Raw genomic sequence first — 14,385 nt, 5'->3', positions numbered from 1 at the left:
AAAATATGATTATGAGTGTATTCTGATTAAAATTAAAAATAAATGTGTGTTAAACTGATGATTCAACTGAATTATCCTGTGAGTTTATTTGGGCTGGACATCATTTCTCAAACCATGTTGTGTGAGGAAAGAGGATTATTTTTGAAATTACAAGTAACTTTCTTCCATTCATTTATTTCTTTGTAGTGCCTTTGCTACGCTGGAAGAAGAAGCTTGTACTGAGCTTGTCCCCTATCTTGCTTATATTCTTGATACACTGGTGTTTGCCTTTAGTAAATATCAACATAAAAACCTTCTAATTCTTTATGATGCTATTGGAACATTAGCGGATTCTGTGGGCCATCATTTAAATAAACCAGTGAGTACCAATATTGTGAACAGAACTACCTAGATGCAATTGTTCCTATAAATGTAATGCCAGATGAATGTATTGTAAAGGCCTTTGAATATCCACGTGTTCTGATGTTATTTTAATTAGATTTTTTAAGGTTTGTTCTGTACTGCAGTGACAATAGAACAGTATGTAATCTGACATTGTGTGTCTAACTCAATGGAAAACATAAGTCTAATGATAAGATTTTACTTAAGTCATAGTCCTCAGTTTCAGTCCATGTATAACTGATGTTGACCTGGCTGTCTGTTTAGCCCATAGAAATCCCCCTCCCCACCCTTAACAATGGAGATGCCTTTAACTCTTTCCAGGGTGGCACACGTACCCCAAATTTCAGTTGGGAAGTATGCAACATAATAGGAGACTGGATCAAAGAGAGGGAAACAAGGGGTGATTACTTAGTGACCGGAGAGATGGATTGGTTTAAAAGCTATGTGTCATCTTTGGCTGTGGTAAGTGGGGAGTGGGCAAAGAGAATGTCAAGCTAGAAAGGTAGGGGAGTGTGTCAGACTATAGTGATGGGATGTGGCCTGCTCGCAGCTACAAATTGCCGAAGCAGCATGGCTATAAAGTCCTTTGTGAATCATTTAAGGTGGTGGAAGGAGGAGGAGAGACCTCAGGCGAAGTGGTCAGGAACAAGCAAATGAAAATAAAAACTGTAAATTATACAGAGACTCATTGAATCACAGCTATGAAGTTTTTTCATGAAAAAGTGTTCTCTATACGCAGTGAAAGCAACCACTTAGACCTTCCATTATGTAATGCTATATTTCTAATAATTTTGCTTTCAAATGGAACTGTGGTACTGATTTTAAGTTACTCAAGCTTGAATATTAATAAGGACATTGCATATGTTTTGTGACCTAGATACATAATAACCACATACATGTGATTTTCAAGGGCAGTGAATTTGTAATTGTACCTGAACATGTGCAGACAAGCTCACAAGGCACCCAAAAAGTATTCTGCGCTTCCAAAGAATCTGGACTTCAGTCCTTGAAAGAAAAGAGAACCCAAGCATGAGAATATCCTGCAAGCTGCAGTTTATTTTAACGTGCCCCATATGGATGGCTTGTTTACTGCACAAACTAGTGAAAACAGGAGTTAAGCCTTATTCCATTATGCAAATAGGAACTGTCCCACGGACCCAGTGGGGAGAATCTTTCTGGGACTTATTACTGACAACACATGGTTCGAATTATGCACATATTAATTTAATGCCTATCACACATAATCACAAAACAGTGTTTGTGCATGAGTTCATACCAAGTCACTATCTGAGTGACATGCTCATGAAAGTTCAAATATGAGTGGTCTGGCCACATTTTCCAAACAGTTTGGGTCCCGACTGGTCCGGAGGTGGAGAATAACCTGGTTGATGTTGGTGCTGTTGGCACTATTACCCTAGGAATCCTGGAGCTGTTCAGCAGCATTCTACTGCAACTTCTGAATGTCTCTGGGTGTACCTTAAATTGTGAGCTGTCCAAGATGGTGTCTGAGACTTCCAAGTCTCATGTGACGATGAAATGTCATGGGACATGGAGCTCCTAGACTGCTATCAGGCACAAAAGAATTCAGTCATCCACATAGTCTGCATCTTGTGCTGAAACCGTTTCCAAGGAAAACAACACAACAAATGTTAAAAATGATTTTCCTGCCTCTATATACATCTACACAAAAATCTCGGTTCATGGCTTCCCCATCTCTATCTTTAAGGTGTGTCTAGAGCAGACCAAGTCCTTGAAGCTGCAAAGGCTGTGACTGAAAACCAATAAAGAACCCGTCTTTTGACAGGGAGGAGCGCTGCCAGGCCCATACAGGTGCAAAAAGAAACAAGCCAGGCTCTGCTTTTTCAGAGTGGGTCACCTCCTTAAGAAGACCCTTCATGAAAATTCCGAACACTAGTGTACCTTCACAGCTTCATCAGAGGTAAATTGAGGATGGTGAGCAACCCTCCAGACCTCCACAATTTCAGCTTTCTAAGATTAACTCCTCTCCTAGCCCCAACCTGTGGACCCTCAGAGTTCACTTCACCACCGTCATGAAACCTCCTGGGCTCAGTATCAGCTTCTTTTAGAGACCACACCTTAATGTGCTTCTATCCTTTTTGCATGAATGGGCATTCAAATAGTGAGTTGACCTGCTTGAACATCTCCTCATCCTGAGCTCTGAGAAGGAAACTTCCACCAAATTCAGACTGTCATCCCCATGCTGTAGTATTTCAAATACAATATATTTTGTTCCAGCTAAAACCTGCATATACAGCTTTCCTTTCTATTATTACTAGCCTTCAGAACCTGCTTCTCAGAGTGTAACCCTGTTCACACATGGTACTTTTGCAAAGCTACACAGTACATGGCTGCACTCCTTTTCAGACTGGAGTGAAGCAGATGATAAGCAGCTCCTTTATCAGGTTTTTCCCCACATTCCAGTGGCACTGATGAACCATTTCTTTTCTTTTCTTTTTTTGGTCTCTGTATAAGTTATTTGTGGGCAGCTCATGCCACAAAGCAGTTGGATTCAAGCCATGTGCGGTGGACTAGAAGCATTTTGCAGTGACAGGCCAGAAGAAATATGGGGTGTCACGCATACTTGTGCTCTCTGTATAATGATTAGAACAGCTTCTTTAAAACAAGCAATTGCTTTGCAATAGATCTCGCATTTGCGAGAGTTTAAGCTATTGGCATTGTAAATGACAATGCCTTTTTTTAATCTGTTATGCTAATTAACACATAAATAAAAGGCCTTGTCATTTACAATGCCAATAGCTCAAACTCTTGTAAATGCGAGACCTATTCATAAAGGTGGCCGCCATTGTCCCGGGCTGCTCTGAAAGTGAAAGCACGCATGACTTGCTGAATGTTGCAGGAAAGCATGTTGTGTCTGCAGCAGGAGAAACTCATTAAAGAAAATAGTGCTTACAGACTAAAAAAGACACTGTGTACCAACCAAAGTAAAAGGGCCAGTCCTCATTGGAGGTTACAAATGAAGACAAGGCGGTACTAAGGAGGGACTAACAAGCCAGTTAACGAATCAGAAGCCTGCATTTACGAAGGACAATGACACAAGCTTATGACAGATATGGGCGGAGAGTGGGCGGGGCTTCTATTCCATACTCCAATACAGCATGCCGCAGAGCAGCGCATGCGCTGCCCAAGCTCAACCTAAAAATGCCCATAACTACACAAATGATACCACTTTTCTGAATGGGTTTGGCCCGGTGCCCCCTAATTTCACTCTTCCACAGGCTCTGAACTTGGCACCACTTCTGGAGAAGCTTGCAACGTCCAAGTTGCCAACCCTCATTCACTGCCTATTATAAAGACACTGGCTTGCCCGATAACGACATTCCAGCATTATCTTTGAAACACTCAGTCCACATTATCAGAGCATGAAGACAAAATGTTTAGGTCTGTTTTGATGACCCTCCTTTTGCACAACACCTCCCTAGGTCTTAGGGAGTTAGCTGCAGGAACTCTTCAGATACATCTCTGATGCTCTTGTCGTGCTTGACAAGGTTTATGGCTCTACAGAGCATGATGGTTCATTGACAAAGTAAAAACCACCTTTTCTTTTACAACACAGACGCTGGCTTCTTCCTGGGCCTATAAAACACAAGTGACCTGTATACATTTCCAGAAGGGTGCAGAAGTAGTCTTCATTCTCTTTGGTGGTATGCAAAGCAGCAGAAGCACTACAATTGTGTTGCCTGTTACCGAGGCCAAAGCTAACATTAAAAAAAATTCTTGCAGCCCTCCTCCACAGTCTGAGCTGAGCCTCTGCTCATTCTTCAATGAGATACTGTTGGAGTCTCTTTCTGGTTGCTAGGGCGAAACCCTTTTTTTGCCCAGCGTCCATATACAAATTGCTAGTAACGCAGCCTGCACCTTGTGCTCAGATTCTTATGACCACATCCCTCTTCAAAGAGCCTAGTGGTCCATGCTTTCTCTGTGAAGTTTACCCCAATGCTTTTTCTGCAACTGTTTTAGATGGAGAGTTTTGGAGTAATGCATTCTGGAGCGGGAAGTCTTTGCTTCTAAAAGCTAATTCTACCTGCAGATTCCTAATTCTTCATCTGATGATTAATTCCCAGGCACCAGACTGGATCTGGAAACTTTTCCATAGCTCTCCTACACTGGTAGAGGGAAATGAGTTCAGCGCGGCACCCGAAGCAATAACAGAGCTAGTCATTTGAATCATAAAGCGGCCACCCCAGCGTACTATCAACAGTTCCATTTTATTCTATACCCATGAGCATGGGTCAGAGGGGTTATAGTTAGAACATTTAAAAAAAAAAAAATTACTCCCTTCAGCTGTGTTAAATATCTACAAAGGGAAAAGGCAAAGAAAAATAAGGATCTAGACTCTCTGAAAAGACGACAGACACAGTCAAATGATAAGTCATTTCGACATTCCCCACCCTCTGTAAATTTGTCATTGGAGCAGCATTTGCTGGAGATCACTCTTTCCAAGGAGCCCCCTCTGGTGCTCAATCCAGGGCCTCTGCCTTCATCTTAAATATGGCTGCCTTTGTCTTTCCCGGTGCCTCCTAAGGCCTCCACAGAGTTCCTGGCACCAGACTTTTATCTAGCATTCTTTTTGCATGCAGTGACGGAAATTTTAAGGAAGGCATCAATCGTTCCTGGCATACTTCTGGGCCCCAGGGGACATATAGAGGCTCTATTTGGGTTGCTGGCACCTTATGTCCCATTAGTTACTTATGGAAGGCTTCCAGAGTCGTGTAGAGGCCCTCACAGATTGACCTCCCAGCTGTGCCACCAAAGCTGATGCTAGCACCACAGACTCGAAATCTTGTTGATCTGGCTTTGCACCTCCTAGGACAGCACCAATAGCCCTTCTTTGGCGAAGCACTGTTGCGTTTTACTTGGTTAAAGTGTTTGGTATAGACTGGTTGGGTAGAATATTGACATATGGATATGTGAGGAGGATTTCAAGGATGGCAGTTGCTGCCTGACTGTCAGCCGAATAAATGCTTCACTCCTACCTGAAGGTTGCATCTTTTTAGTGACAACGAGCTAAGAGCTACAAGCGATCCCCCGTGTGTTTCGGCCACATTGCAGTTCCTGTGTCTTCCTGGTGGGTGTGCCTTAGGAGCACAGGTAGTTGCCCTGTGGCCCTGCGCCCTGACTTCAGGTGAGCAGGCCTTGTATACTGTGTTTAGGACCTTCCGGTACTGCCCTGCCAGTGTTGTTGAAGTGGCATTTTAGGTAGGAATCTCAGGGCTTTTTGCTTTGTGGTCATGCTGATTTGCGCTGCCCCAAAACAAGCTCTAATTCCCTTGAAAACACACTTCTTAGTGCAATTGTCATACAGGTCACCCATTTTAGATTAAAAATAGAAATTGAGCTATAAAAATAGTTTTTTTTTTCTTTACATCTTTGGCGGCCATATTGGTTATTTAAGAAACAAGGTTTTGATGTCTTTGGATATCTATCGTTGAATTGGGAAGAAAGTGACTCATCTCCTTAAACACTGTGTTTCTACAATTTTGGTGGCCACTTTATACATGACTGTGGCCAAATTATTTACATTGTGCAGACACTCCTTGTATTTCTCCATTGGAATTGTCTGTAAAGCCACTACATGGTGACAGGCACACCTTATCTTTATTAGCTTCTGTTATCTATGCAGGTACTTCATGTTTATGTTGAGGATTCAAGTTAGGCACTATGCATATAGGCAAGTTTGTAACGTTTGAGCACAACTCATTGACCATTCCGGAATATTAGCATTCATATCATTGAAACGTGGATAGAATAGCTGCACCAACCCCCTTTCTTGCTGCATCTCATACCACACCAATTAAGTGGGAGCAGTGACATGAAGCTTTCGAGTCTTACAGCCCTTTCACAGCCCTTTCACTGCTAAAAAAAAAAAAAAAAAAAGGCTTTAATATACAATTAGGGTTCTGAGGGTAGAAACATTCTTAAAACTCTTCCTCCAGAACAGGTAGTAGTGGTGGCTGGGGAAGATGAGAATGGCAGTGAAGTTATTGATGAGTATGCTTCTATTGTATCTTTAATCCAAGAAAAAACATAGTGCTGGAGCAACATGCATATCTACAGCGATTTTAAGTGCCGGGAGAACCAATCAATGATATTGTGGCAGCGTTAAGCGCCTTGGCTGCTACATGGCATTACAGAGACCTCAGGGATGAGATGAAACACGGTCAAATGATCTAGAAGATTAACAGGAAAATCCTGGAGCGGTTTCTATAAACTGAGGATCCAAGTTTGAAGCGGCAGTGGCTATTGCCAGGAACATAGAAAACTTAGAGCAGTGTGTGAAGGAAATGAGCGTGGGGGACAACTACCAGGGAAGTGAGCCAGATTGTCAAACAATCTGCAAAAAAATATCCAGTCAATCTGATGGACATAAACCCTGTTCGTATGATAATCACAATGCTATGCTGTAATGTGTGACAAGGTGGACGTGTTATGATTCAGATGTGATAGCAAATTCCATGTGAGCACTACAAAATGTTGCCCTGCTGTCAGCGCAGCTTGTTTCAAGTGTGAGAATAAAAGTCACTTTTCTAGAGTGTAAGTGGTGCAAAAGTCAAAAATGTTTGTGGTGATTACATTGTGAAATCAATTGAAGGTGCTGTGTGTGATTATGATGACGTAATCTTGTCATCATCCCACAATGAAGATGGTATTATTCAAATTGCTTCTATGGGCACTGTCACAAGAAGAAAACACCCTTTTTGTGATGTAATCATTGATGATGCCAGATTCTGGCTCACCTTTCACTTTGATTGGTGAGTCTGACTTTGCTAAATTGATTGAGGCTCTGAACTGGCATCTCTTCTGGATGGGGCGTTAGTGGAGGTGTCTGAGGTGGGGGGTGATGCGAGTCCTTTTAGAGACGTCCAGGATGAGTCTGGCTGCAGAATTCTGTATCGTCTGGAGTCGTATGAGGAGCTGGGCGGAGATGCCAGCGTAGTGTTGCTGTAGTTGAGGTGGCTGGTGATGGTGTCGGTTGGGATCCATGTGAAGATTTTATAGAAGGTGTTAAAGCTGGCGGAGGCGACTGAGCTGACTTGCCGTTTTATGGTCAGTTGCCTGTCCGGGATGATGCCTAGGTTGCGTGCCTGGTCTGTTTGTGTGAGTCCAAGTTCAGCTGGCCGGCAGCTGTGGTCCCAGATGGAAGTGTTCTTCTCAAAGATCAGTACTTATGCATTGTCAGAGTTGAGTTTTAGACAGTTGTCCCTCATCAAGTTGGCTATGTTGGTAATGGTGTTGCAGAAGTTGGTCCTGGCAGTGGAGAGGGGTCTTCAGAGAGTGAGAGGATGAGTTGAGTGTCGTCTGTGTATGAGATTATTTTGAGGCTGTGGAATCTGATGATGGTGAAGAGGGTCGTATAGGTGTTGAAAAGGGTGGGTATTGTGCTGAAGGAACATGCTGAACCTGTGGTACACAAAATATGGCAGGTACCTAATAAATTTAGGAAAGATAGTAAGTCTGAATTGGAAAAATTGAGCCCCTTTGTTTACTTGCACGCAAGTCTGACAAAACCTTGAGGCTATATGTGTAGACGTGCACGATTTGAATTGAGGCTATGACTAGATGTGTGCGATTTGAATTCAAACATTTGGGCTGATAGTCCGCCACTTCCTAACATAAATGAACCCTCTGAATACTCTTAAGGGAACTGTAATGTTTGCTTCAGGTTATCGGCATACCATCAGGTAGAGTTGTGTGAGTTTGTTTGTTACACCAAAGTGGGCTGATTAGTATAAGCGTGTGCTTTTTGGGTTTGACATCTGCATCCACAGTGTTCCAAAGGTTAATGAGCAATCTTTTCAAAGGCATTCCAGGGTAGCATGTTTTCAGGATGATATTCTAATTTATGGTAATGATGATTGTGAGCAGAATGAAAGACTTTTCGGGAATTCTAAAAAAAACTGGTCTAATCTTAAAGAAGGACTAATGTAAGTTTCGCCAAAATGGAGTAGATAATTCAGGTCATCATGTGTCTGGTATTGGTGCGGTACCTAACATGAAGATTCTGAAAGCAATTGAGGAAGAGCCAAAGATAAGGATCAGCTTTAGTTGCTCCTTAGTGCAATTGAATACTATGCTACATTTGTTAAAAATTTGCCTGTAAAACTTTGTGTTAGCGGAAAGAGAATGCTAGTTTTGATTGGGTTAGCAAGTGTGAAGATTTTTTTGAGGATATAAAAAAGGATATTGTTTCTGCTCATCCTTCTGAAGCATTTGATACTGTATAATTAGTACTGACACCAGTAATTGTAGTTTGGGGCAGTACCAATGCAGCGAAGGAGCTGTGGCAAGGAAGAAGTTATTGAATTTATATCTAGGACATTATGTGCGGCTGAGTCCACATACTCCACCGTTGAAAAGTAAGCGTTAGGTTTATAGGGGGTGTTCAACTTTTCAAGAATTCTGTGTGGGGGAGACGGTTCATTTTTCGTACAGACCATAAACCTCTGGTGAAATTGCTTTGCACACGTAAATGTAGGCAGTAACTCACCATATTGATAAGTGACAGCACAGGCTTCAATAGTATCAGTACAAGTTTGAATTGTATACCTGGAAGAAAAATGTTGCGGACTGTATCACATTTTCCAGTAAAATCTGAGTCATCAGCAGTGGAGTATGGTGATGACAAATTGGAGTTTGTATGTCCAGTAAAGACCATTACTTGTGGTGCTTTAGTGGAAGATGAACAGAAGTCTGTTGTTAATGAAGATACTGTTATACAGAAGGTCATTGAGTATGTTTCAAGTGGTTGGCACAAATTGACTTGGATGAGTTTCTAGTTACATATTGGTGGTCAGCTAACAAGTTGACTCTGGTAAATGGTATACTGTGTATGGGTGAATGCTTAGTTGTTCCTCAGACACTTATATGTAGAGTTCTCAATTTCCCTCATGAAGGGCATAAAGGAATGCAGGATGTGAAACGCAGAATCAGAGAAGATTTTTGGTGGTCTGCAATGGAGCATTGTATGAGAAACTAGCGCTTGTATGTTAAGAGATAAATCACAGGTTACCGTACCATCCTCCATTCTACATATTACCAGAAGTGGGTTTCCATGGTGGACATTATTATTTGATATATCTGGACCATTTGGGAGTTCTCCCAAGTATGTTCCAGAATTAGTAGACTATATGTCAAAATGGACTTAGGTCAAATTTGTTAACAGTGTAAATTCGGGAGTTGTCATTGAGTTTTTCCCGAAGTGTTCCTCAGGGAAGGCTTTTTCTAGGAATTGGTACCCGATAACAGTACTCAGTTAATTTCAAATGAAAAGAATGAGCTGCACCTCAATCCCCCTAGCGCGTGCCAGGGTCAAAAATTCCTAAAAGGGATTTTAAAGGAACTTGGGAGCAATGGGCCACTAAAGGAGAAAAGCCAGGTCAAATTTTAGTAAAGTCACATGCACTTTATTACCTGACTCAATTTGGGGTCTTCTTTGCTTAATTAAACGCACTTTATAAACCGAAAATGAGTAATATCTTCAAAAATTCTTCCTCCGTAAACCACGTGGATGGATCTAAAGGTGGCAAACAAAAATCGAGGACATTGATATTATTACACTCAAGAAGTCTAATTGTGTAAATTTTTTAACCATTTAAGTTATTGACAAGTTTGTTTTTATATACCTTTGTTAAACATTCCAGAAAATGTTTAAGCTACAGCTGTATGCAATGGTTTTAAATAACTATGCAAATAAATAAACATTGAATGAGTTTTTGTAGAATGGTATCACACACATTGAGACTTCATTATAACATTCCCACAGCAACGGTCTTGTTGGGAGGGTGAACCGAATTATTAAAGATCAGTTACAGTTGGCTTTGGTTAATGGTTTATCTTCAAGGAAATTATTTAAAGATATGTTCTGGGCAATGAGAACTACTCATCACATTAGTACAGGAATTTAATTTTTTTCCTTATTAAGGGGCAGAGTTGCTGAATCAAACTTGAATAAGGAGTAGATGGGTGGGAAGTGTTTGGACATGAATACAGTGAAGAATGTGCTAGATTTAAGGTGGAGTGTGCAAGAGAGACATGGTACAGTTGCGGATGGTCGAATTAAAAGAGTTGGATATAAAAGTGGGCGATTATGCAAGGATAAAACCTGTCCAAAAAGGTCATTCCAAATTTCTCCTCCTCTCTTAGTTTAAAAAGTAAAAGACCAGGTTGTGGTCCTTGAAAATGGCAAAGTATGGTGGTTGTGGTGCCAATAGCTAAAATGGAGTGTGTTCTTGAAAGACTGGGGCTAGAAAAGTCCAGTGGTCTGTCCATTCCAGTTAAAGATCAGACCCCTGGAAAATCCAATGATTCATCCATTCCTTTCAAGTATCAGGACCTACCTGGTTTTCACAGAAGAATAATTATGTCCCCCACAGAGGAAGCTTTTGCCTTCAAAATCGAAGATTATGTAATGTAAACTATTCTTTGTGTCATCAGTGGTCTTTGTCATATCTCTGGTTACTCTTCATTTTGGTGTTAAATAGATTATAGCATGTTGGGTGAAATGTTTATGTCCAAGACAAAATTGTTTCTCTATTTTACAGGGATATATATACTAATGATGATTTTGTTGTTATTATATTGTGTTATAAAGAACGGCTGTGTTAGGTTGTATTTGGTTAGAATGTTGAGTATGGATGGGTTGGGTAGAATGTTGAGAGATGGATGTGTGAGGAGAATTCCAAGGGTGGGAGTTGCTGCCTGACTGTCTGTGCTGTCGTAGGAATGAATACTTTACTCATTCCTGAAGGTGTCTTTTCAAGCCCCTATTAAAATGTAGGGATGTCACACTGATACCTATAAGGGAAGCTTAAATGATAGTAAAAGAGGAAAGATTTGGGGGAGAGGGGGAGTGCTTTCAGCAACATTTATTGACATACTGTGCACAAGCCTGTTTCTAAGCTAGTTTATATGCATGACATCATAAAACATGGCTCTGTTTACAGCAGCGAGGTAGCCAACTAGCTCACTCCTCTTTTGACAGTCAACAGACTTCTTAGATCTGCAAAACACCAGCTGGTTAGGTATGTCTCCTGAGATGAAGGTAAAGTGCCCCTCATAGCTGTCTGCAGCTGAGGCGGTGCTTTGAAAAGTGACAGACGTTCTGGAATCTCCATGCCTCCTGTAGAAGCAAAGTGCAAACTTTTGATGGGTCTTGCTTTCTTCACCTGCTTCTTCTAAACCCTTAATATCATTTGAGAAGCAAATGGATCCAGTGATAGCTGCATGGGAAAAGTTCACTTCAGCCGCTGTGGTTAATTGCCTTGTGATACAGCAGTACAGACCAGCATCCACTGACCCAGCCTTATTGTCTAGTCTAGTTGGGTAGTCCTCCTCTAGTTTAAAGCAAAACTCCAGTGTGTTCCCAACAGTGCAATCCGATAGGGAGTCAAAGAAGCTGGAGGCAGTTAGGCAAAAATCTTTTTGGCAGGCAGTTTGGCAATCCGGTTCCAAAATGCGGCATTTTTGATGGGGAAGATTACTCGTGTCTTCTGGACCCCCTCGAGGACCATTTGCGGAGGTGATTCCGGGTGTGCAGGTTATTAGAGCCAGACTGGTCGCAGCCAATTCAGAGCTTGAGGCTCCCCTGGCCCTTAGAAGACATGCTTGGGTCAGATCGACCAGCTTTTGCAGTGATTTCAAAACTGTGTTGATGGACATGCCATTTGAAAGGTAAGACGTTTTACAGTCAAAGCTGTTGATGCACTCTGGATTGATTTTCAGCGTGACCAGAGCAACGGCCATGTGTTTAGGTCCTCAGTCCCCTAAATGTTACTGCCACCAATTCATGGCCTCTTGAGGCCTCTCCAGAGACTTCCAATTTTGCCAGCATCCACCTTCTCAGCAACAGTACAGAACAGAAGCAGAGGCTGCCAGATGCAGCAGCCCTCTTACCTGGAATGTGACTTTATTTACCCCCCTTAAAACACTGTGTGCATCCAGTAGGAGGATGGATATCCTCCTTTCTACAGGCCTGGAAGGACAAATCAGATCAGTGGATCTTTCCGGTTGTAGAACAGGGGCATAGCCTATGCTCCAGCTGATCCCTTCCCAGATCCTGCTATCAGATAACCATCTGTTTAGCCTGCAGCACTAGGTGACATCCCTGTGGCCAAAGAGAGCAGTGCAGTGCAGTGCAGTCCAGAGCAGGTTCTCAAGAAGAGGGTCTTTCTGTCACCGATCATAGACCTTGAGCATTTGAACTTTAACCTCCGCAGGGAGAAGTTCAAGATGATATCCCTGGTGCTCGAAGTGAATGCCTTGAAAGTTCTCTCAGCTTGCAGGATATGTATTTTCATATACCGATACAACAGTCACACGTGAGACCTGCACTTCGTAATAGGGTACGTTCACTACCTGTTTGCTGTCCTTGAAATCGGATCGACACCTGCACGTCGAGCCTTCACAAAGTGATGGGTGTGGCACATCTCAGGAGGATAGGGATCTCGATATTACCAAACCTGGACGACTGGTTGCTCAAAGCCAGTTTACTGGAGATAGTGTCGAATCTCCTGCAGACAACAGCATATCCACTATTTGACTTGGGCTTTTCCATCAGCGTTCCCAGATCTCATCTAGAGTCCTCTTGTTGCGACCTGTTTATAGGGGCAGTAATGTACACCCCTTATAAAGCTTTCCCTCCTCAAAGGATCTGGAACATTCGGCATATGATTTATGTTGCGGGAGGGAGGTAGTGTTTGTCATGAAGGTCCTCCACCAGCAACATCTGCTGGCTTCCTGCATCCTCCTGGTCATATACTCACACTAACAAGCAAAGGCTCTCCAGTGGTGCCACTGCAGGCAGTAGGTTCAATTTGGGGGATATCTTGTAGTCTCCCATTGAAGTTTCCTGGGACACTGCCGAGGATCTGAACTGATGGTCTGTGTCAGAGCACCTGTCTTAGGGGGGTTATCCTTCTGCCCCACCAGCGGTGACTTTGGGAGTGATGTGTCCACTCCTGGGTTCACTGCACAGCTAAAGAAGCTGGATATCCAAGACCTCTGGTTTCCTGAAGAGCAGGTGCTGCACATCAGCCTGCTGGAACACAGTATGATTTGGCTGTTGCACAAGTCCTTTCTCTCCTCCTTTCACAGTCAATCTGTCAGGATCCTCATGGACAATGTATACGTGATGTGGAATGTCACCCAGTAGCGAGCAGTGGTGTCTTGCCTTCTTTGTCCATAAGAGTTGAGGTTCTGGACTTGGGCGCACCAGCATTAGATATTGCTAGTGACCAACTGTCTGTCAGGTTCTCTTAACTCAAAAAGGAACAAAATGGGGAGTAGAGAGGTACCACTCAGCATGAGTGGTGGAGGTGGATACATCCTCCCGGGCTTAAGTTTGTAAACATAGTGATCCACCCACAGGTGTATATATACGTCAGGTCCTCCCAAATTAGGTATGTAACCCCACAATGGTGGAAGATACACATTAGTTGTTTAAATACCCCTCACACACCAAAAAGGCCCTTGGTGTCATGCTTCATCATAGGGGTCTTCCTGCCCCTCTACGGGACGGGGCGTGCTGCGACCTACGTTTGCTCGGGAGCACTGTTATTGTGAGACAACTATGTGCCGTGTAGGGGTGTGAGAGGAAGGCTCGAGAGTGAGTGGGGGGTTAAATTAAAAGATACCTGGCTCGACGGTCTAAAAAATGTAATATACCTTTGAGCTGGTATCAATAAAAGGTGGGGAAGGAGGTGTGTATGCCTCAATGAACTATACCTCCCATATCTGCTGACATGTTTCGAAGCTCCCCAAGCTGCTTCTTCAGGACCTTAAGGATCCCTTCCTATACTCAGTGATGTGTTGGATAGTCACAAATGTATGGTGTAAGAAAGATTATTTAAGCAGGGGAATTAACTGCATGGAGTTATAAAGCCTCAATCGGTCTGTAGTCATTTCAACTTGAAATTTTATAGGATTTTTCACCATGAGCCTCAGAACGGGTGGAGGGAGTGCCTGATA

At 42.6% G+C, this 14,385-nt stretch overlaps 1 protein-coding gene across 1 annotated transcript in view; it reads left to right on the top strand.

The window, feature by feature from the left end:
* The window catches only part of TNPO1 (transportin 1), a 1,554,860-nt gene that overhangs the window by 970,698 nt on the left and 569,777 nt on the right, over positions 1 to 14,385 (top strand). The window contains exon 13 of the mRNA XM_085632345.1: positions 187 to 358. Coding sequence (XP_085488471.1) covers positions 187 to 358 — 172 coding nt within the window. The remainder of the gene's footprint in view (positions 1 to 186; positions 359 to 14,385) is intronic.

This window comes from Triturus cristatus, chromosome 2_1, assembly GCF_964204655.1.
Source record: "Triturus cristatus chromosome 2_1, aTriCri1.1, whole genome shotgun sequence".
Classification (NCBI taxonomy): Eukaryota; Metazoa; Chordata; class Amphibia; order Caudata; family Salamandridae; genus Triturus; species Triturus cristatus.
Note: the sequence above shows the minus strand (reverse complement) of the source record. Positions and strands in the feature narration are given on the sequence as shown.